General features: G+C 37.8%; 1 protein-coding gene across 1 annotated transcript in view; it reads right to left on the reverse strand.

Moving 5' to 3' along the window:
* Positions 1–23,402, reverse strand: part of MANBA (mannosidase beta) — a 115,151-nt gene that overhangs the window by 64,682 nt on the left and 27,067 nt on the right. Inside the window, exons 5-7 of the mRNA XM_077882147.1 lie at positions 23,161–23,284; positions 7,926–8,101; positions 6,942–7,052 (exon numbers count right to left, since the gene is read on the reverse strand). Coding sequence (XP_077738273.1) covers positions 6,942–7,052; positions 7,926–8,101; positions 23,161–23,284 — 411 coding nt within the window. The remainder of the gene's footprint in view (positions 1–6,941; positions 7,053–7,925; positions 8,102–23,160; positions 23,285–23,402) is intronic.

The following is a 23,402-nucleotide window of genomic DNA, read 5'->3' on the forward strand; positions in this document are numbered from 1 at the left end:
GAAAGAAAGAGAGAGAAAAGATCAAGCACTGCACCCAGCTGTGACATCTCTCTAGTCTCTTCAATGTGGATTAGTTCCTCAGTCCTTCCTTGACATTTTTTAAGATTATAGTAGACTGAAGTACATTTGAAGGTTTTAGCTCCTAAAGCTCATTTAGGTTGCCTGATGCTTCCTCTGGGTTAGATCCAGGTTATCTGCTTTGGCAGGACTATCACAAAAGTGATTCTAAATTCTTGTTGCAGCCTGTTGGGTGGACACCATGTCACTTTGTCATGTTGGTGGTGATAACCTTAATCACTTAATCAAGATAGTGTCTGCTAAGTTTCCTCACTGCATTTTTTTCTCCACTGTAATTATAAATAGTTTGCTGAGAGATGCTTTGAGGCTATGTAAATATCTCATTTTTCATGCCACTTTTACCCTCAGTTTCAGCATTTATTCATATTTCTTACCTGAATTACTTATAACCACAGTAGTTATCAAATGATTATTATTCTAGTTCCATTATTCCTTCTACATTTATTAGTTGATTATCCTCTTTAAGGAATCACTTTCCTTTCTCTCATTTACTTGTTAAATGGGTTATAATCTTTTACTACCACTCTTTTTTTTTAATGCTTCAATTTTCTCAGATTTGGCACATTAAACTGGTTCCAATATCCTTATGACTTATCCCATCATTCTTTTTTTTTTTTTTTTAAGATTCTATTCATTTATTTGAGGGAGAGAGAGAGAGAGTGTGTGTGTGCATGTGAGCTGGGAGTGGGGTAAGAAAGACAATGAGAATCTTAAGCAGACTCCCCACTGAGCAGAGCCCCACACAGGGCTTGATCTCACAACCCTAAGATCATTACCTGAGCTGAAATCAAGAGTCTAATACTTAACCAACTGAGCAACCCAGGTGCCCCAACTTATCCAATCATTCTTGAGTACCTTCTTATTTTCTAGTGCAGCAAGATATTCTAAGCTCCAGCCCCAGCCTCCATCACTTCCCTGAAAAGCCCTGATCCCTTTAAGTAGACAGTATAATTTAAAAACCAAGATCTGAACACTAGTTCTGTTCACTGTTACCAGAGTGCCACTATTCTCAAGACCTCTGGGAAGGCCTGGAAAGAGCAAAGAAATGTGTGTGTGTAAATATACACACATGCATTTACATCTGTATATTTCTATTTTTATCTACATATGCTGAAAATCATGAGTTCACACTATTAGCTCCAATTCCAATCCATTCTGGTTTTCTCTTTTCTCTCCACCTTCCTCCAACCATGAAAAATCTGGATCTCAGTAGTTCAATATATTTACTTATTTGCACAGTGCTGGTATGTAGCCAGTCTTCTGACCCCAATTGGCCATCACTACCACTTGGCTCAGATGTGATTCCCACGAATCATTTCTCACAGTCGTCTATTCTCACTGTCTCTACTTCCTCACCTTCAGTCACTTCTTGACCCACTGCACTCTGACATCCATTCTGGTCTGGTCCAGCAGTCATTTCCTTATTACCAACCTAAGGGATCTTTCTCACTCCTTTTCTAACTTGAGTTCCTTGCAGGATTTAACACTCTTTAAAACATTCTTGCTTCTCATACTATCTTCCTCTGGCTTCTGTGACTCCCCACTCAATTGGTTTTGCCTCTACTTCTTTGGTCATTTCTTCTTCAATCCTCTATAGGAAATTTTTTCTCCCTTCCTGCTTCATTATTATGATTCCCTGGAGTTTTGTTCTAGAGCTCCTCTCTATGCAGTTCTTGAAGTAGTTCATCGCCTCCCATGACTACAATTAACTTATTCTGTTGACTTCTATATCATCTAATCTTTAATCCAGATCTAATACCTAAGCTTCAGACCTATATAATGAAATGCCCATTGAATATTATTCCTTATTATTAGGTATCTCTTAATCACTCCATACAAAACACATCTAACATAGAAATAATTTCCACTCCATCCTGTCCCTCAAACCTGCTCTTCTGTCTGAGTAATTGAGTTCAAAGAACAGAAATGCGGCCTTTTAAGTGACCCAAACAGCAACTTAAGAACCAATGTTAACTCATTCTTCTCTCTACATATCTACATCAACAAGTCTGTGGTATTAACTCCTAAATCTCTCTCAAATCTATTTCCTCAGCAATTCTACAGACTGAGCAATCATCATCTTGTGCCTGGATCATCACCACAGTCTTCTTCTTCTTCTTCTTCTTCTTCTTTTTTTTTTTTTTAAGATTTTATTTGTTTATTCATGTGAGACACAGAGAGAAAGGCAGAGACACAGGCAGAGGGAGAAGCAGGCTCCATGCAGGGAGCCTGACTCGGGACTCCATTCCAGGTCTCCAGGATCACGCCCTGGACTGAGGAAGTGGATGAACTCAGTGAGAATTTCAACAAAGAGATACATTAGAAGAAGAAGAAAGAAGAAAGAAGAAGAAAGAAGAAAGAAAAAGAAGAAGAAGAAGGAAGAAGAAGAGGGAAGAAGAAGAAGAAGAAGAAGAAGAAGAAGAAGAAGAAGAAGAAGAAGAAGAAGAAGAAGGAAGAAGAAGAAGAAGAAGAAGAAGAAGAAGAAGAAGAAGAAGAAGAAGAAAGAAAGTAAGAAAGAAAGAAAGAAAGAAAGAAAGAAAGAAAGATCAAACAAAATTGAAGAATACAATAACTGAAAATAAAAATAAACTAAAGGGAATAAACAGCAGATGAGAACATACCCGGCGCTAAACTGCTGAGCCACCCGGGCTGCCCACCACCACAGTCCTCTAGTGGCCTCCCATTCTTGTCATTCTTCCAATCTGACCTGCACAATCCTTGTAAACAAATATGATCATGCTCTTTCCTTAAAATCCTTCATAGAATTCCCACTGCCCTCAAGGCAGTCAGTCCAGTTCCTTCACATGGCTTACTAGACCCTACACAATCTTGCCCTTAGCCTACCTTTAAAACACCCCTTGTTCTACTTCAAACTCAAATGCAGCCACATTGAAATGACTTTCACTTCCAAAATCACATAATATTGCTTCAAGTTCCTGGGCCACGACATATTCTTGTCCCTCTACCTCTTTGCCACATTGTTTGGTCAAATTCTACTTGTCCCTTAGAACACAGATACCATTCTATAGGAATCTTCCCAGGATGTTCCCGCTCTGGTGCTTCTACAATACTCTATGTTTCTCTAGAGTGCTTATTACAATTGCTTGTTTAATTATTTAATTTCCAAACTAAATTTATAGGTTTATTAAGAACTAAGAGACAAATGGAAATAATGTCTTATTCACTGCTCTATCACCAGAGCCTAACAAAGTGGATGAAACCCAGATGTTCCCTAAGTATTTAGTGAATGAATGAGTCTCAAAAATAACAAACTCTACAGTTGCCACAGTCAAAGGGTACACTTCACAGGTACACATTAATATAAAGCATGGGAAAATACATCTTCTTTCTCTCCTGTTGCTGGCCAATTTGAAAAATGGCATCTTTAAATGTAATAAACAGTGTGTGTGGGGGGGTGGTAACTGGGTGAGAAAAAAGAAAAATAAATAAACAAATGTAATAAACAATAATGCAACCATAGTAGCCTGAATGAAAAGAATTATTTCCCACAAACAAAAAAACATAGAAGTTCTTCTTCCTTTCATGAAAATAACACACAACAATTCAACATGTGAGAGAGCAGACATCTTCCACCAAGAAGGTTAGAATAAGAATAAATGTTTTGGCCCTTTAGACAACTCTAGGATATTCTCCCTACATATGCTGTGGACACACACACACACTCACAATGTCTCAGAAAATATAGAGCATGATTAAACAAAGAAAAAATAGATAATGAGCTTCTAATTTCCATATTTAGCATGGTGTCTGGCTCCAAGAAGAGGTAACACCAAATATAAGGGTTGACACCAGAGTATAACACCAGCCAACTGCAAACACCAAAGGTTGCTGTTGGGGGAAGGAGGAGATCTATGAAAGGGATTAAGATTAGTACTATTTACAATACACTATTATAAGCTAGATCCAGGTTATTTCATCTTTACTGCCCCATTTTACATGTAAGGAAATGAAACTTGAAGGATTAAATAAGTAGCCTATAGCTAATAAATTCCAAAGTGCTATTCTTTCTAATCCTTAGTGCTGTATCTCAAACCAGGCAGGATTTAGTCATTTCTTTAGACTAAAGATATATTTTCCTTTCAATATCCTCTAGCTAAGATTACCACAAGGTTTATTCACAGATTTAGAGACAAAAATAGATGGTTATACTTTCAGGAGGAAACATTTTTATTGTATTTTTTTTAATAATAGTCCCTGACAGATGGAGGAGGGGGCAGAGATTTTTCTAGTTACTTTGAGAGCAGTATTTTGGAGTACAGGGACTACTTTTCCCCATTGTCCTCTCTAGATCACTCCAGTTTTGATCTTGACTCAATTTTAGAATTTTTAAAGTGACATGAAAAGGCAGCTTTATGTATAATGACCTACATAAGGTATTTTAATTCTAAAAGCAGAACTCAAGTACACTGTTTGGAAAAGGGATCCTGAGTCTCACCTATCATTTACCTTTCAGAATCAAAGAGGTTTGAAGATACAAAGCACACTGAGAGAAGGAGAACCGATGAAACTACATGCTGCATGTCAGAACCTTAGTCCTCTTCTGCCACTAGATTCCCTGAATGGTAACAACCAGTCTTATATTCTCCAGGCAGGAAAGTGGAGAATGTCCTCACTGGCAAAGCTAAACACACACACACACACACACACACACACACACACACACACACACGATCTATAGCTACTGATATGTGGGCATCACCACATGATAAAGCTGGGTTTCCATTTGAATAACAAATATTGAAGCTCTTATAGGACTTCTTATCTGTATTTTTGTGAGTTAATCTTCAGAATGGACACCAAGGATCACCAGGCACTCAAGGAAGATCTCTAGTGGGAATAACAAGAGACCAAAAGACAGAATAAAAAGATGAGATGGAATACAGAGGGGAAAATCTAAAAATATTGCTCAGTCTAGGAGGGCCAATATCTGATTAACAGTTGTATCAAAAAATTAAAACAAAGATGAATAAAAACTATAAAAGATATAAGAAAATTTCCAGATTGAGTTTCTAAATTGGAAGAGCCCATAAGGATAACTAGCACAAGAACAAGTACAACAAAAATCCACTCATTTTCAAATGTTTAAATTTAGATTATTAGAGATAAATAAATCCTAAAAGCTTCCAGAAGCCAACATAGTCCTATACAAGAAAACGAAAATTAGAATGTAATTATATTTCAAAACAAAAATACTGAAAGCTAATGAAACAATGTCTTCAAGATTCTGAAGGAAAATTATTTCCAACCTAGACTCCCATACACAGCCAAACTATCAAGTGACTGTGAGGATAGACTTTATGTATTTGCATGTTTCTAAGTTCTCAAAAATGTTATCTCCTACACACCTGTTCTCAGGAATCTTTTTTTTATTGTTTTTTTATTTTTTTATTTATTTTATTTTATTTTTTTTTAATTTTTTATTGGTGTTCAATTTACTAACATACAGAATAACCCCCAGTGCCCGTCACCCATTCACTCCCACCCCCCGCCCTCCTCCCCCTCCACCACCCCTAGTTCGTTTCCCAGAGTCAGCAGTCTCTACGTTCTGTCTCCCTTTCTGATATTTCCCACACATTTCTTCTCCCTGCCCTTATATTCCCTTTCACTATTATTTATATTCCCCAAATGAATGAGAACATATAATGTTTGTCCTTCTCCGACTGACTTACTTCACTCAGCTGTTCTCAGGAATCTATTGGAAAAAGTGTATCAGCAAAAGTGGAAAGTCAGCAAAAGTGGAAAGTCAAATTTAAAAAAAGATAAACAATAAGTCCAAAGAAACAGGGTTCCATGTTTAATCCAGAAGAAAAGATGAAGGGAATACCTAGAATTCCTAGAAGACAAATGAAGAAAATTCCAAGAATAATAAAAGGAAGTTCCAAGACAACAGTTAAGTAGAAGATCTAGAGAGTAACCAAGTTAAGATCAGGGAGATGCTCTTCCTTGGTTACTCTAGAAATGGCTCTAGAAGAGAGAGTTTTGAGAGATAACAAAAATTAAAAGAATAATAATAGTAATAAACAATGGATAGAGCATCTAGGAGTGTGACTAAATTTAAGGATATTTCAAGTATGTAAGAGAGTTTGTACCTGATTTAGGGGAAGATAAAAGAAAAACAAAGCAACTGGTAACATGAGACAATTATTAACTCTGAGGAAAACAGAAAGTTGCAAAAGAAAGAAAATATGATTTTAATATACCATGTGCTTCAGCTTTGAATAGTGTATTTGTAATATAATAATGTAAACACTGAATACTAAAGTAACAAAAATGGCCATTGGATGACATGGGGAGGGCAGAGGGAGGCAAAATGTGTACACTGGGGGCCAAGCAGGGGTCATGAGAGAGAATCATGTGAAAGAATTATGTCTTCATCCCCTAGGTTTGAAGTCAGTAGATATTACATCAAACTGAAAAATTAGAAAACACCAGTAGAAGCATGTTATTTGGGAAAATGAAAATAAACAGAAGAAATAAACAAAAGTTAAAAATGATTGATTCTGAGGAATAGAAAATAGGAATAAGAAGGGATGGGCAAGGTACCCTGTTACCTTCTGATAATATCTGAGCTTTAAAATTATACATATGTATTACTTTGATACAATGTACAATTTACAAACACAGGAGAATATTTATAAATAAAATAACATGTAAAGTCTGATCCATTTATAAATATAGATACACAGAGAAGCTTTGGAATGCATGTAACTGTCACTAATGGCTCTCTGAGTGAGTGAGATCACAGGAGCTCTTCTGGTTTCTTTTCTTACAAAGATCTATATGGCTGTTCTAACAAGAAACATACTTTTTTCCTCACAAAATATTTTAAAGCATTTGCTTACCTTAGTTGATTTTTCAATACTTAAGCCTCTAACCAGTTTAAAAAGAATTGTCATGTTGTATCCAGTCTGGTGTCCATGTCCACGAGGCCACCAAGTTTCTACAGTAACATTCTTTCAAGAAACAATGTAAGTAATTGTAAGTAATCTGTGGCAAATTTTCATCAAAATAATATAGTGATTATGAGTATTATATCAATGTTTCATAGAGTCAAACACAGAAATTCTAGGTTCTATATTATGCCAAATTATACCATTCCATAGATAATATTTAAAAATCAACATGCTAGGTGTTTAGCATGGATTAATACACCAAAAGGAAAAGAAAAGAATAGAATAACATAGGTTTTCAGAGAAACAATTATTTCCAACACTGAAGCTTACATTTACTCTGTATTATTAACACTAAGAATTGGACTTTGAGGTTGACTCTTCTTTCAAGCCCAGAACTAGAAATTGTTTGGAGTTCTCACTTTATCTGAATAGTCACTGAATGTTGCTTTACTTCATCCTGTTCAGTTCACAACAATCAATCAGAGGAATAAGAAAAGGAAAGGGAAAAGGGAAAATCCAGCTCACTTCAACCCATGAAAGATCATGAGTTTAGATTTAGAATTCTGCATGTAAAATAAGCACCAATATTTAAAATAATTAATACGTACCAAAAGTAATCACTGTATTTAAATTTAATGCTTAAAATGTATTTTGGATTTAGGATACTGCAAACAGTACAGAAAAATTAAGATACAAAACAGCTGACTTCTTGAGATAAAAGTATGCCAAATCACATATTCTCCATTTTCTTAATCTTAAAATTTGGGAATATCATTCCTTAGTTCATAACACACAAAATATATGAGAGGTTAAAAGTGAAGGAGAAAATAGAAAGGTATATTTTTATTTCATACTCAGTCCCCTCTTTCTAGCCATTTCTTTTGAATAGTACTGCTTTTCGTCTGGTGATTCTGAGGAAGTGCCATCATTCACCTTATTAATTTTCACAAATAGCTCAACAATCCTTTCCCCAGGTTGAAGTTCAATGCTGTATGTCTGCTGTGTTTGCAGTTTAGGTATGGATACGATCACTTGACCAGAAATTGGCTTTGGGCTGACAACATCAAAAGAAGACTCTATTTCAAGACTCCACACCTGGGTATGGTTATCTAAGGCATAGAGAAAAAAAAAGAAACATATATACACACACATACATATATATGTATATATATACACATATATATATATATGAAATATGCCACGCATTATTATTGCTATACTCCTTAGGATTCATTGAAGAAAAGACTAAAAAGCAGCTTCTAAACTAATAAGCACTCCACAGATGCAGTCATGACAAAAAGTCCAGTGGAAATTCTCATTTAATCTTGGGAGCTTGATCATTCATTTTGTTTTTTTGTGTTTTATTACATCATTCATTTTGAAGAAGAATAACCAAAAGTATGTGTCTTATATACTTCTACTCTAAAAATGTGACAATCATTAAGTCATAAAAACTTTATAAATAGGACATGAGTAGAATGTCACAAATGAAAATATAATAGATTTTCTAAGATTGATACATGCTTATTCCTTTTCATAAGACAAAGTAAAAATACAGAGTTTTTATTTTATTTTTTTATTTTAAAGGTTTTATTTATTTATTCATGAGAGACACGGAGAGAGAGGCAGAGACATAGGCAGAGGTAGAAGCAGGCTTCACGCAGGGAGCCTGATGTGGGACTCGATCCCAGGACCCTGGGATCATGTCCTGAGCCAAAGGCAGATGCTCAACCGCTGAGCCGCTCAGGCATCCCCAAATTCAGTTTTAAAGCCATATAATAAGGTATAAACTTAGATGTAGTAGAATTAGGTATGAAAAAAACAAATATATAGTTGACCCTTGAACAACATTGGTTTGAACTGCACGGGTCCACTTATATGAGGATTTTTTTTAAGATTTTTTTTTAAAGATTTTATTTATTTATTCATGAGAAAGACAGAGACATAGGCAGAGGGAGAAGCAGGCTCTCGGCAGGCAACCCAATATTCAACCACTGAGCCACCCAGGTGTCCCAAGATTTTATTTATTTATTCATGAGAGACACAGAGAGAGGCAGTGACATAGGCAGAAAGAAGAGAAGCAGGCTCCATGCAGGGAGCCCAATGCAAAACTCGATCTCAGGACCCCAGGATCATGGCAGACGTTCAACCACTAAACCAACCAGGTGCCCCATGAGGACTTTTTTTCAAAAAACATATTGGAAAATTTTTTCGAAGATTTGTGACAATTTGAAAAAACTCACAGTTGAACTACATAGCTTAGAAATACGGAAAAAAAAAGTTAGGTATTATTTTAAGAGTACAGTATATAATGCATATACAAAATATCTGTTAATCACCTCTATCTGTTATTTGTAAGGCTTCTGGTCAACAGCAGGCTAGGAGTAGTAAAGTTTTGGGAGAGTCAATGGGGTACCTGGCTGGCTCAGTCAGTAGAGCTCACAATTCTTGATCTTAGAGTTGTGAGTTCACGCTCCACATTGGGTGTAGAGATAACTTACAAAAAAAAAAAAGTTATATGTGAACTTTCAACTGCACAGGGATTAGCACCCCTAATCCCCAGGTTGTTCAACAGTCAACTGTTATTTTAAATGTATTTAACCAAGAAATATTTAGTGAGAACATTCTATGTGCTATGTACTTTGCTAAGTGATAGCAATTACATGGTGATCAGGATAAACATGGTCCCTAACCTCATTAGTTAAGAATCTAATGGAATATAGACAAATATAAAAGTGATAAAATACCAGGGTGGGAGAAATATAAGGTTGTTCTGAGAAAATATACACAGGAAGGAAGGTCACTTCACTTACATAGGGTGAGGGAAGGCCTTTATGAAAAATCAGTATCTAGTTGGGCCCAGGAGGATGCTTTAGCTAAATTCAGAGGCAGATGAGAAGTATTCTAGGCACAATGAAAAGAAAGGGTGAAGAGCCATGACTGAGGAGAACAATGCCATTAACGAAAACTTGAGGGCAGCCTGGGTGGTTCAGTGGTTGAGCGTCTGCCTTTGGCTGAGGTCGTGATCCCCAGGTCCTGAGATTGAGTCCTGCATCGGGCTTCCAGCATGGAGCCTGCTTCTCCCTCTGCCTGTGTCTCTGCCTCTCTCTCTCTCTCTCTCTCTCTCTCTCTGTCTCTCATGAATAAATAAATAAAATCTTTAAAAAAAAATTGAACAATAATGAAACTGGTCAGAGAGGGAGATCCGTGTTACTGAGGAAGTAAGCAGGGTTCAGCTCATGTGAGGAGCCTGGCAACTCTATCCTAGACCAATGAGGAGCCGCTGGAGATTTTTCACCAAAAAGGATAACATAATCAGATCTGTATTTTTAAAAAAAATTACAAAGGGCCCATCACAATGATACAGCAGGATAAAAACAAAAGAAGCAGAGACATGAAATTTCTGTCTGTGCAAAAGGGATAGAAGGTGCCACTTGGAAAATCTTGCAACAGAGAGGAAGAAAAGAAAAAGGGAGTCAAGCTGAAGAGGAAGGTCACAGGGAGAAAAGAAAGATGAGACAGCTGCCAAGGAATAACACTTTGGGAGTGGAGTTTGTGAATGGGGTAGAATGTTTCAAGGGAGTTCTGAAGTAGCGTTTTACATTATATGCAATATAACCCCTTCCTCCATCATCCATTAAACTTATATTGTTTAATGTCTCCAGAATTGAATCTGTTTTGGTTTTGGTTGTAAAGTAAGACATGTCAAAGCAGGCTTTGGGCAAGAGTAGAGTGGAAAAACAGATCCACATTTTTTAGGCTTCACGGGAGAAACCAGGGAGGAAGTATCCAAAAAGGCTGGGTAGGCAAGATGTCAGAACCACCAACAAGAGTTCTCATTCCTTACAGCCACAGAAAGGAGAACGGTTGACTGGTGCAGATGCACTTAGCTTTGTATGATCTATGGCAAGAAACTAAGGAATTTCCTGCTTAGAGGCTTCTATTTTTCTCTGTGAAGAAGGGACAGAAGGAGGTTATCAGCTGGGAAATATCTTAGAGACCCTTCTCCTACAAATAAGGAGGGGACTAAAAAACATGGCTCTGCTGCAAATGAAGGAAAAGTGTATATACTGATCAGTGAGCAAAGATTTTATAACTGTCATTCCTCACAAATGTAGGACCACATCTGCATCTCACATAAATCAAAAGTACAGGGACACCTGAGTGGCTCAGCGGTTGAGCATCTGCCTTTGGCTCAGGATGTGATCCCAGGTCCAGGACCAAGTCCCTCATCTGGCTCCCTGTGAGGAGCCTGCTTCTCCCTCTGCTTATGTCTCTGCCTCTCTGTGTGTGTCTCTCATGAATAAATAAATAAAATCTTTAAAAAAAAATCAAATGCATACATAGATTGGTTGTACATGGAAGTTAAAACTAATCCTAGACTTAAGAACTGTTTTTATTTATAAAATGATCCATTCTCTCTTTTTAAGGTCTTACTTATTTAGGAGCACCTGTGTGGCTCAGTCAGTTAAGAGGCTGCCTGCAGCTCAGGTCATGATCTCCAGTTCTGGGACTGAGCCTGGCATCTGGCTCCCTGCTCAGTGGGGAGTCTGCTTCTCCCTCTGCTGCTACCCCCACTTGTGCTCTCTCACCTGTACTCTCTCTCTGAGAGAGAGAGAGAGAGAGAGAGAGCACACAAGCAGGGTGCAGGGAGGGGAAGAGAGAGAAGCAGACTCTTCACTGAGCAGGTAACCAGACATGGGGCTCTATCTCAGGACCCTGGGATCGTGACCTGAGCTGAAGGCAGATGGCTTAACCAACTGAGCCACCCAGGTGCCCCTTAGATGATCCATTTTTAGGAACACTAGTCAATGAACCCTGAATTAATCTGTTCTGATCCAGCCAATTCTGGAGTTTACCCACACATAGAGTCCAGTTTTCCTAAGATATAGTAACATATATCAAGACAACCACACTTGATTGTTAAAAATACTTTTCTCCTATCAAGTATATAGTAAGTCTCTCAAGTTTCCTTTTACAGCATTTTTATTGTTTTTAAACAGAAACACACACTACAATCTGATCCAAAGGTATTTATTTTCTAAAATATCCCTAAATCTTTGATAGCTACGTGACCTTTAGCTCCCTATCACAGTCCCTTTGCTTCCCTTACTATCTCTTATTTCAAGAAATAATAATAGGGGCAGCCCTGGTGGCCCAGCAGTTTAGCGCTGCCTTCAGCCCAGGGCCTGATCCTGGGGACCCGGAATCGAGTCCCACATCAGGCTCCCTGCATGGAGCCTGCTTCTCCCTTTGCCTGTGTCTCTGCCTCTCCCTCTCTCTCTCTCTCTCTCTCTCTCTCTCTCTCTGTGTCTGTCATGAATAAATAAATAAAATCTCAAAAAAAAAAAAGAAATAATAATAGATAACACCAAGAACTTCCTGTGAGCTGGGCACTGTTTTATGCTCTCAACATTCATTAACTTATTCAAGAATCACAACATTTAAAAAATAATAATAATAAATAAATAAATAAAAAATAAGAATCACAACATTTCTATAAGGTAAATTCTATTATTATCACCATTGTATAGATGAGAAAACTGAAGCACAGAGGAGGTAGGTAACTTACCCAAGGTCACACTGTTAGTAAGTTGCAGAGCTTGGACAAAAACCAAGACAGTCTGAAACTAGAGACTAAATCCTTAACTTCTAAATTATACCAATTGTATCCAAATAATTTCTGCCAAAACCATGTCTTATTGGTGCTCAGAATCTTTACATTAGGGAGAGAGTTTAATTACATAGGGGAGCATTTGTTTTAATGATAACAAGTGAAGATAGACATCAAATATATCTTTTGGCTGAGTCTTTAATCACAGCAGCACAGATTCATAAAACTTTTGAACTGTATGTTGACAGATTGCCTAGTCTACTTTCTGGTAAGTGTTTAATTCACTCTAGACCATAGGCTGACAAACAATTGGTCTTTGGGCCAAATCTGACCTACCTCCTGTTTTTATTAAAAAAAACTTTATTGGAACACAGTTGCTATGGACTGAATTGTGTGTCCCCACCCTCACTCTAAAATTCATATGTGGAAGCCCAAACTCCCCAGTATGACTGTGGTAAGGTCATTAGGAAGTATTTAAGTTAAATGAGGTCATAAAGGTGAGACTTTAATCTGATAGGTCTGGGTCTTCTAAAAGGAAGAAATCTACCTCTTTCTTTCCTTCCCTTCCTTCATCTTTCTCTCTCTTTCTTTCTTTCTGTCTGCCTGTCTGTCTTTCTTTCTTCCTCCCCATCACCCTAATCATGTGAGGACACAGCAAGAAAGGTAGCTGTCTGCAAGCCAGAAAGAGAGCCCTCTCTACAAACCCATCAGCCAGTACCTTGATCTGAGCCTTCCCAGCTCCCAGACCATAAGAAATCAATGTCTGTTGTTGAAGTCACCCAGAATATGGTATTTTGTTATGGCAGGCCAAGCAGGCTACAGCAACCATGCTCACTTGTGTACCATGTTGTCTTTGGTTGCCTTTGCACTACAATGGCTGAGTCGAACAGTTGCAACAAAGGTGATACAGCCCAAAAGCCTAAAATGTTCACTATCTGACTCTTTACAGAAAAAGTTTACTGCTCTCTATTCTAAAATATTTCCCTCAAAAGGCTATTCTAATCTCTCTAGTATCTGTCATGAAAAGAACCTCTGCTTCACAAAATAGCCTTCCCTTTTTGCTAGCCTTGACTAATGCCTATTGTAAAGTCATTTCCTCACATTGATTTGAAATCCCCTTTTCTTTAATTTTCACCTAGAGATTTTAGTTCTGCTCTCGAGGTACCTCCTACCAACTAATAACCACCAAGTTCAAGCTAACCCCTTGGATGTTTCCTATCACCTCTCTTCAGTGAAAAATCAGCTGCTTGTAAGAGCCTCTGGCAGGAAGACAAATAATGCAGTTCTCAAAGGTTACTGGCAGTTTCTAACATTTCTGACAGGGAAAATTCTAAAGAAATCAGCAGTCCTCTGAGGCTCACCCAGTTAACTTCCTTTTGTGCTACTAACTGAAAAAACTAAGACTGCAGAATTCAAACACTCAGTATGAACACATGCAAGTCTATCACATCATCAGTAGAGACACTATGCCAACATATTTGTCCCTCTCCTCTTCTTCCAAATGGAATACAACCCTTTGTTTCAGAAGCCATGGAGAATTTAAGCAATTTAGTTTCCTAAAGCACATGTAGAGTCTTAAATCATCAATAATCTTCCTGGTATTACCTGGTAATACTTTTTGCTTGTTACTTTTTAAACATATAATCCTATCTTTTTATTAAGGAGAGCTCCCTCTTATAAATTAAGATCCATATAGGGGCACCTGGGTGGCTCAGCGTTGAGCTTCTGCCTTTGGCTCAGGGCATGTTCCCAGGGTTCCAGTATTGGGTCCTAAATTGGGCTCCCCACAGGGAGCCTGTTTCTTCCTCTGCCTATGTCTTTGCCTCTTTCTCTGTGTCTCTCATGAATAAATAAAATCTTAAAACAACAACCAAAAAAAAAAAAAAAACAACAACAACAACAAAAAAAAAACATTTCTAGAATACAGCTTCCTGTCATACCTCTCCTAGGATTGATAAATTAGCTTTTCCTAAGGAATACCCATCACTCCTACAGCAAATAGCCAAAGCAATCTCAAGAAAGAACAAAGCTGGAAGTATCACGATTCCAGATTTCAAGATATACTACAAAACAATATGACACTGGCACAAAAATACACACATAGATCAATGGAACAGAATCAGGACTCCAGAAATAAATCCATGATTATAGGTCAATTGATTTATGACAAAGGAGGCAAGAATATGCAATGGGAAAAGACAGTCTTGTCAATAAATGGTGCCAGGAAAATTGGACAGTTACATGCAAAAGAATGAAACTGGACCACTTTCTTACACTATACTCAAAAATTGACTCAAAAAGGACTAAAGACCTAAATGTGAGACATGAAACTATAAAATTCCTAGAAGAAAACATAGAGAGTAATGTCTCCAACATCATGCCAAGCAACATTTTTCTAGATATGTCTCCTAACGTAAGGGAAACAAAAGCAAAAATAAACAAGCAGGACTATAGCAAACTAAAAAGCTTCTGCACAGCAAAGAAAACCATCAACAAAATAAAAAGGTAACCTACTGAATGCAGAAAGATATTCATAAATGATATACCCTATAAGGTGTTAATATCCAAAATATAAAGAACATATACAACTCAACACCAAAAAAACAAATAATCCAATTTAAAAAATGGGCAGAGGATCTAAACAAACATTTTTCCAAAAAAGGCATACAGCTGGTCAAAAGACACATGAAAAGATGCTCAATATCACTAATTATCAGGGAAATCCAACCAAAACCACAATGAGATATCACCTCACATCAGTAAGAATAGCTAGAATCAGAAAGACAAGAAATAACAAGTGTTGGTGAGGATGTAGAAAAAAAGGAACCGGGATCCCTGGGTGGCGCAGTGGTTTAGCGCCTGCCTTTGGCCCAGGGCGCGATCCTGGAGACCCAGGATCGAATCCTACGTCGGGCTCCCGGTGCATGGAGCCTGCTTCTCCCTCTGCCTGTGTTTCTGCCTCTCTCTCTCTCTCTGTGTGACTATCATAAATAAATAAAAATTAAAAAAAAAAAAAAAAAAAAGGAACCCTCATGCACTGTTGATGGGAATGTAAATTGGTGAAGCCACTGTGGAAAACTTATGGAAATCCCTCAGACAGTTGAAAATAGAAATACCATATGATCCAGTAATTCCACTACTGGTGTTTACCCAAAGAAAACAAAAACACTAATTTGAAAAAGATATATGCATCCTTATGGTTACTGCAGCATTATTTACAACAGCCAAGATATAAAAGCAACCTAAGTAAGAGTGTCCACTGATGGATGAATGTATAAAGAGGCTACAATGTGTATGCGTGTATAATGGAATACTACTCAGTCACAAAAAAGAACGGACCTAGAGGTTTGGTTTTTGTTTTTTAAGATTTATTATTTTTTTAGAGAGAGAAAAGGAGTACACAGCTGGGGGAGGGGTAGAGAGAAAGGGGAAGTAGATTCCCTGCTGAGCAGGGAGCCCCATGTTTTAGGGTTCAGGCCCAAGATCATGACCCAACCCAAAATCGGGAATTGGACACCTAACCAACTGAGCCACCCAGGCGCCCCTGAATCTAGAAGTTTTTATGCTAAATGAAGTAAGTCAGAGAAAACAAATACCGTGACTTCATTTACATGTGCAATCTAAAAAACAAAACAAAGAAAAGATAAAAATAGATATATACATATGGAAAACAAAGATGGTTGCCAAAGGGGCAGAGGTTTGGGAGGGGGATAGGCAAAATGGATAAAGGAGAGTGGGAGATACAGGCTTCCTATTATAAAATGAATAAGTCACAGAAGAAAAGGCACAACATAGAAAACACAGTCAATGGTACGATAATAGAGTGATATGGTGCCCGATGGTAGCTTTACTTGTGGTGAGGACAGCATAACATAGAGATTTGTTTAATCTCCTGAAACTAATGTAACATTATGTGTCAACTACACTCCAATAAAAAAATAAAATAAAAAATAAAACAAATAAAAATAAATAAAACATGGAGATTAAAAAAATAACTAATACCTATTACTCCCAGCACTCCTGCAGTAGAATGCAAGTAATTCCAAAAATGGACAAAGTACTGGGGATGGAGGTAGCTAAGAAGAAAAACTATTATATGACTCAAAATCCCCTCCCAGATATCCTTCCCAATTAAACAAAATTTTACATCCTTTCCTTACTCTAATCAACACTGGGCCCAAACAATACAGGAATTCTATCAAAACAGGGTAGACAGGCAAGGCTGACCTGCTCTCTCTACAACTTGAGCCCTTCCCTGGCCCAGAGATTCAGGGATGCCCTACCTGACGTCCTGCTCCCTGCAGAAGAGACCATGGTCTCTAGTTTATATGGAACCTCAATCCAGCAGGCAACCCATGGGATAGCAGAGAATGTGGTTCTGGCCACTGACTAATTTTCAGATTTTTCGAAAAAACTGATTTAGTGAGGTCCCTTTATTTATTTATTTATTTTTAGATTTTATTCGTTCATGAGAGAGAGACAGAAAGAGAGAGAGAGAGAGAGAGGCAGAGACGCAAGCAGAGGGAGACGCAGGCTCCATGCAAGGAGCCCGATGTGGGACTCGATTCCAGGACTCCAGGATCACACACTGGGCCGAAGGCAGGCGTTAAACCACTGATCCCTCAGTGAGGTCCTTTTAAAAACCAACCAACCGACCAACCACCATGAATCTGACTTAGATGGAAATTTGTATAAAAAGTAGGTAGCTATTCAACCATAATCATGTGTGCTGCTTCTTCATGCAAACAATCAAGACAGTTCCAATTTGTATAGCTGTGGCCAATACATTAACCTTTAAAATCCTCTAAAGTATGCCAGCTTGCTCCGTTTATATTCACTTCTTTGTCGGGATGTGGTCAGAAAAAAAAAAAAAAGAAAGAAAAGAAAACAGCTTGGGGTGCCTGGTTGCCTCAGTTGGTAGTACGTGTGACTCCTGTCCTTGGAGTTATGAGTTCAAGCCCCATGTTGTGTGTAGACATTACTTAAAAATAAAATTTTTAAAAAATTTTTTTAAAATTTATTTATGATAGTCACAGAGAGAGAAAGGGAGAGAGGCAGAGACATAGGCAGAGGGAGAGGCAGGCTCCATGCACCGGGAGCCCGATGTGGGATTCGATCCCGGGTCTCCAGGATCGCGCCCTGGGCCAAAGGCAGGCGCCAAACCGCTGCGCCACCCAGGGATCCCAAAAATAAAATCTTAAAAAAATAAAAGTACTTATTCAGTTGTTTAAGAGAAAAGAAAATTGTAATAAGACATAGAAGCAGAAAAATAAGAGATGGCTGAGTTACTTTAATTCAAATGTGGCCATAACTACCAGAAAAACTCTCAAAGTATATCCAAACCCTTGTTTTAACTGATGATAATTAAGCCGCAATTATCAAGTCTTTAGTCTTGTGTCTGTCTAGCTTCAAGAAAAACTGAATTCTTCTATACTTGTACCCTCACTAGGTTGTAATGACTGTCGTAAATTAAGAACACAGGAAAAGAAACATGGAATGTTAAAAGCACAAGAAACTTAGCAATCTCCTCATCACTTTGTAGATAAGGTTCCCAAGGCCCCAACTGCAGAACCACGTCGGGCTCCCTGCATGGAGCCTGCTTCTCCCTCTGCCTGTGTCTCTGTCTCTCTCTCTCTCTCCCTCTCTGTGCCTCTCATGAATTAAAAAAAAAAAAAAAAAAAAAAAAGGTCCTGAGCATAAAGACAAGTCAAGCGCCCAGTTTTCCTGAGTCTGGTGTTCTCCACCTTGCATTTATCTCTCACTTCCCAAAGAGAAATACACTAGCAGGCACACATCGAAATTTGTGTATAAACACTGAATAAAGCAAAAAACAAAGATACTTTTATGAACCAGGAAACACACTACTGGGTTTTTACCTCAAAAATATAAAAACATGAATTCAAAGGGATACATGCATCCCTTTGATGGTTATAGCAACAAAGCTGATAATAGCCAAACTATGAAAGCAGCCCAAGTGTCCATGAATAGCTGAATGGATAAAGAAGAGGTGATATATATACACACAATGCAATATCACTCAGCCATAAAAAGAATGAAATCTTGCCATTTGCAACAACGTGGATGAAGCTAAAGTATATTATGCTAAGTGGAAAAGGTCAGTCAGGGAAAGACAAATACCATATAATTTCACTCATATGTGGAATTTAAGAAACAAATGAGCTCGGACGCCTGGGTGGCTCAGCGGTTGAGCGCCTGCTTTTGGCCCAGGGCATGATCCCAGAGACCTGGGATCCAGTCCCACATCCGGCTCCCTGCACGGAGCCTGCTTCTCCCTTTGCCTGTGTCTCTGCTTCTCTCTCTGTGTGTCTCTCATGAATAAATAAATAAAATCTTAAAAAAAAAAATGAGCAAAGGAAAAAAGATAGAGAGAGACAAACCAAGAAACAGACTCTTAACTATAGAGAACAAACTGCTGGCTACCAGAGGGGAGGTGGGTGGGGGATGGGTGAAATAGGTGATGGGGATTAAAGAGTACACTTACCATAATGGAAAATAAAATAAAATAAAATGATAAAAGCAATTGCCTTTCAGAATCCTATGTCCAAATATCAAATACATTCAATGTGAAACAAAGTATTTGGAAGGACAGAATGTAACAAAATATTAGCCTCTTAATAAAAGGGTCTGTGAGGGCAGCCCGGTGGCTCAGCGCCTTCAGCCCCGGGTATGATCCTGGAGACCCGGGATCGAGTCCCACGTCGGGTTCCCTGCATGGAGCCTGCTTCTCCCTCTGCCTGTGTCTCGGCCTCTCTGTCTACCTGCGTCTTTCATGAATAAAATAAATAAAATCTTTTAAAAAATAAATAAATAAAAGGGTCTGTGAAAAAGATCGTTGAAATCTACATAGAGAATGCGCCTGACCCTCTACTAAATGCATAATTATATGTTGCCACAGTTCCTCCATTTCCCAAAATACCATCTCTGTAACCTCAACTATCTCACAAGCACATGCCAACAGTCATGGGAGCATCAAAGAATGCAAATATATTTCTTGAAATTACTGTCTGTAAACCTTGACAGGCACTCAAATTACATCCCAATCCAAAAAATCAAGATGTTGAATCTATGGAGAGAAACAAAATATACCCAAGGGTCACAGTTAAGAATACAGGATGGCATCTGGGTGGTTAAGAACTAGCATGGAAATGGAAGAACATTCAGGTCAGCAGGGGAAGATCTGCAAAGGATGGTAGGTTGCTTATGTAAGATGAAAACGATGCTTCATCTCTTTGGGGGAAAAAAGCTATTCAAAGATAGCTGCCGTGATTAGCTTCGCCCTGCTGAGCATCTAACAGTATCTCCTTTGCCTGCTCGCTTCTTGCATCTTTAATAGGTGATGAAAAGCTGCAGTAAAAAAGTAGTCCTGTGCATGTGAAGAAACAGTAGTGATGACAGGCTGAAATGACCAAGCCTCAGAATGTTTCAATTCAAATAGAGGATATTTTCCTGTGCTCCTGCTAGAATTATAGGACAGCCTTCAGCAGCTGCTTTTCAAAGAGCAAACAGCTTGCATTAGCCAGAAAGGCAGGTTTACAGTTAGTTACAACAGCTGTTTTCCCCTTCTTTACCAAACAGCAGGATCTCCTTGCTTGCTCAGCCAGACAAAATCCTCAAAGATGAAACAGACACAAAGCAAAATCTCCCCCAAACAAAGATAAATTGGTAAATTCCAGAGAAAAAATTCTACTCAGGTAACAAGGCAGCTAATTACGGGAGAGATTAGTCAAGCAACCTACCTACCCATAAAGATATTTTTAAGGATGAATACTGTTATTCTATGCGTAAAGTAATTCAAAGATCAATGAAAACATAATTCAAAATGAATGCATTAAAAAAATGCATCAATGGGGCACCTGGGTGGCTCAGTGGCTGAGCCTCTGCATTCAGCTCAGGTTGGGGTCCTGGGATCCTGGGATCGAGTCCTGCAGGCACTCGTCCCACAGGGAGCCTGCTTCTCACTCTGCCTCTTTCTCTGTGTCTCTCATGAATAAATAAATTAAATCTTTAAAAAAAATGCATTAAGCAAGGTATTAAGCAAGATTGACAAATCTCTGCTATACTGTAATATTATGTTCCCTATAAGCAAAGGGCAGCAATGACCCTCAATATAGGCTTCTGTGGGGCAGGCCAGGGCCTAGCTGAGAACTAAACTGACTCCTCCAACTCAAAAGAAAAGGAGAAACTTGCTGGGTTTCCTACACACAGTATAAAACATCTGAGTTTCCCTTTTCAGTACCAGGTCAATCTTACACTGTTCAAAATACTGAAAATGTGGATGCTCTAGACCAGATACTGCTATTTAAAACCTGATTAGAAAAAAATTAAAAATTAAATAAATAAATAGATAGATAGATAGATAAATAAATAAATACCTCATTAGAATATTTCAGGGCTAAGAGAGGAATTATTCAAATAAAGATTTTCTAATAAAGTTTTAAAGAAAGTCACATCAATGAATTGGTATCTCTTAATACTTAGATAAAGGAGATAATGGGAGTGGGATGCCTGGGTGGCTCAGTGGTTGAGTGTCTGCCTTTGGCTCAGGATGTGATCTCGGGGTTTGGTTCCTGGATTGAGTCCCACATCAGGCTCCCCACAGGAAGCATGCTTCTCCCTCTGCCCGTGTCTCTGCCTCTCTCTTTGTGGGTCTCTCATGAATAAATAAAATCTTTAAAAAGAGAGAGATAACAGGAGTAATTCTTGTTTTCCTTTGACCTCAGTATTTTTTTCAGATATGAATTTGTTTTTATTATCTTAAACATTAAGAATATGTGAAAATCATTGAGGAAACTGAGTTTAGGGCAAAATGAAACAAATGACCATAAGATACTAAAAAATGCAAAAGTTTGGAAACCACCATTATAAGGACTCCCCATTACAAAATATATTACAGTCACAAAATATAAAAAACTCAGTTGATATAGGGAATTGATTATACTGAATCTAAATTAAATTTTAAACATCATTTAAATTGATTTAATTCAAATAAAATTCACACAGTCACTAGTGACTAATAAACTGAACTTTAATGACTCATATTCAGGAAGAAATGTTTAGTTTCATATTGAAAATTTTAAATTAAATAGAACAGTGTTACTGAAATATTTTCAGGTATCAGGGTCTCTAGAACTCATAGCGCTTTTTGCAAACCACCTAAAACACTGATTAAACTTCACAATGATTAAATAACTCTTTGCAAAATCAGACCCCTCTTTACACTAGATTTTATTATACCTGAGGAAAAAATATCGATGGGAATGTGGAAGAATAAACCATTCTTTGAATTTAGTAGCAAAACTCAGTTCAAGTTACCTGGCTAAATAGTTCAGAAGCCCTAGAGAGTTAAGAACAGCCACATTTACACATGCAATTTAAATTGCATCTTTTTATGCCCTTTTAATATTTAAAAGTGTAGCAGCACCTAATAACCTCAATTACCAACAGTTTCTGATTTGTTTTGGTCTTCTGCCTTTATTTTGGTTTTCTTTTTTTTTAACTGAAATTCAATTAATTAACATACAACGTATCACTAGTTTCAGAGGTAGAGTTTAGTGATTCCTCAGTCTTCTATAAGACTGTCTTCTGCTTTTAGAAAACAGAAGCCAAACAGCTTTTGGCTCAATGGAATAGCAATCTCAAGTCACCAGGGCCTTAAAGATAACAGAACTCCTATACGGACATACCATGCTCTTGCTTGCTGATTTCATCCATAACTGGACTGAGCATTCAAGATCCTCCTTCATCAGTTTCCCTGACTTTGTGGGGTTCCCATCCCACAAGCCTATTACACAGTCTTGTTTAGTGTGGTAAATTGTTCCTATCTCCCATCCCCCCCCCACCCCAACCAATGTGCAGGCAAGAGTACATGTACTCCAGGTCCTTTCCACGCCAAATAAACAAAGTGCCAGGCAAACAACAAATATCTAACCAGCTTTTCACTGATTTGTTGACATCAATGAGATGTCTGAGGTTTTATTCAATGTTCCTTTCTTGTGAATAGTTCCTTCCACTGAAAAAGCATTTTTCTTTACCTTATAAAACTTTATGCTTCGTTTGCATTCCAGTTTATTTTCAACTTTTATCAAGGTATGTCATGGTATGTCATGGCTTTCAATGAGAAAATGTGCAGTGATAGACAGTCCAGTGATATGAGAGCACCCAAGACCTGACCTCAGCACAGCTGGAGTTCTGAGAGTGAGCATACAGGCCATAAGAGGAATACAAAGCAGCAGGCCCAATTCTTTTAGAAGGAACACTCAGCTCAAGGAAACTTAGAGCTTGCTCTGGCTTTCTTTCTTTTTCTTTCCAAAATATGTTTTAAAGTATCTATCTACCTCCTTCCTGCTACATATTATAAATTTTCACCACAAATCAGTTTGTATATATTATTCATGCTTAAAATTTTAATGTGCCACAAAAATTTTTTAAATGAGTCTCTGAAAAGTATATCTTTTTATTCAAATTATAAACCCGACTTTTATCACAAAGAGAAGGCTCAAAAATGAAAACCAAGAATCACATCTCTTAACTTACCATATATAGGGGAAAACGTGAAGTAGTTCAGGTGACAAATGTTATAGGCTTCAATTCTGACATCTTTCCAGATGCCCTGGGTAGGAAAGGATGGCCCCCAGTCCCAACTAAAGGAACTCTGCTCCTATAATTTCAAAGGGAAAAAAGAAGATAGATCCTGATTACCACGAAATTTAAACACTATGAAAGATCTGTTCTTTAAAAATATTATATACATATATATCAGTTTGCTAGGGCTGTCA

This window comes from Canis aureus, chromosome 33, assembly GCF_053574225.1.
Source record: "Canis aureus isolate CA01 chromosome 33, VMU_Caureus_v.1.0, whole genome shotgun sequence".
NCBI classification, from domain to species: Eukaryota; Metazoa; Chordata; class Mammalia; order Carnivora; family Canidae; genus Canis; species Canis aureus.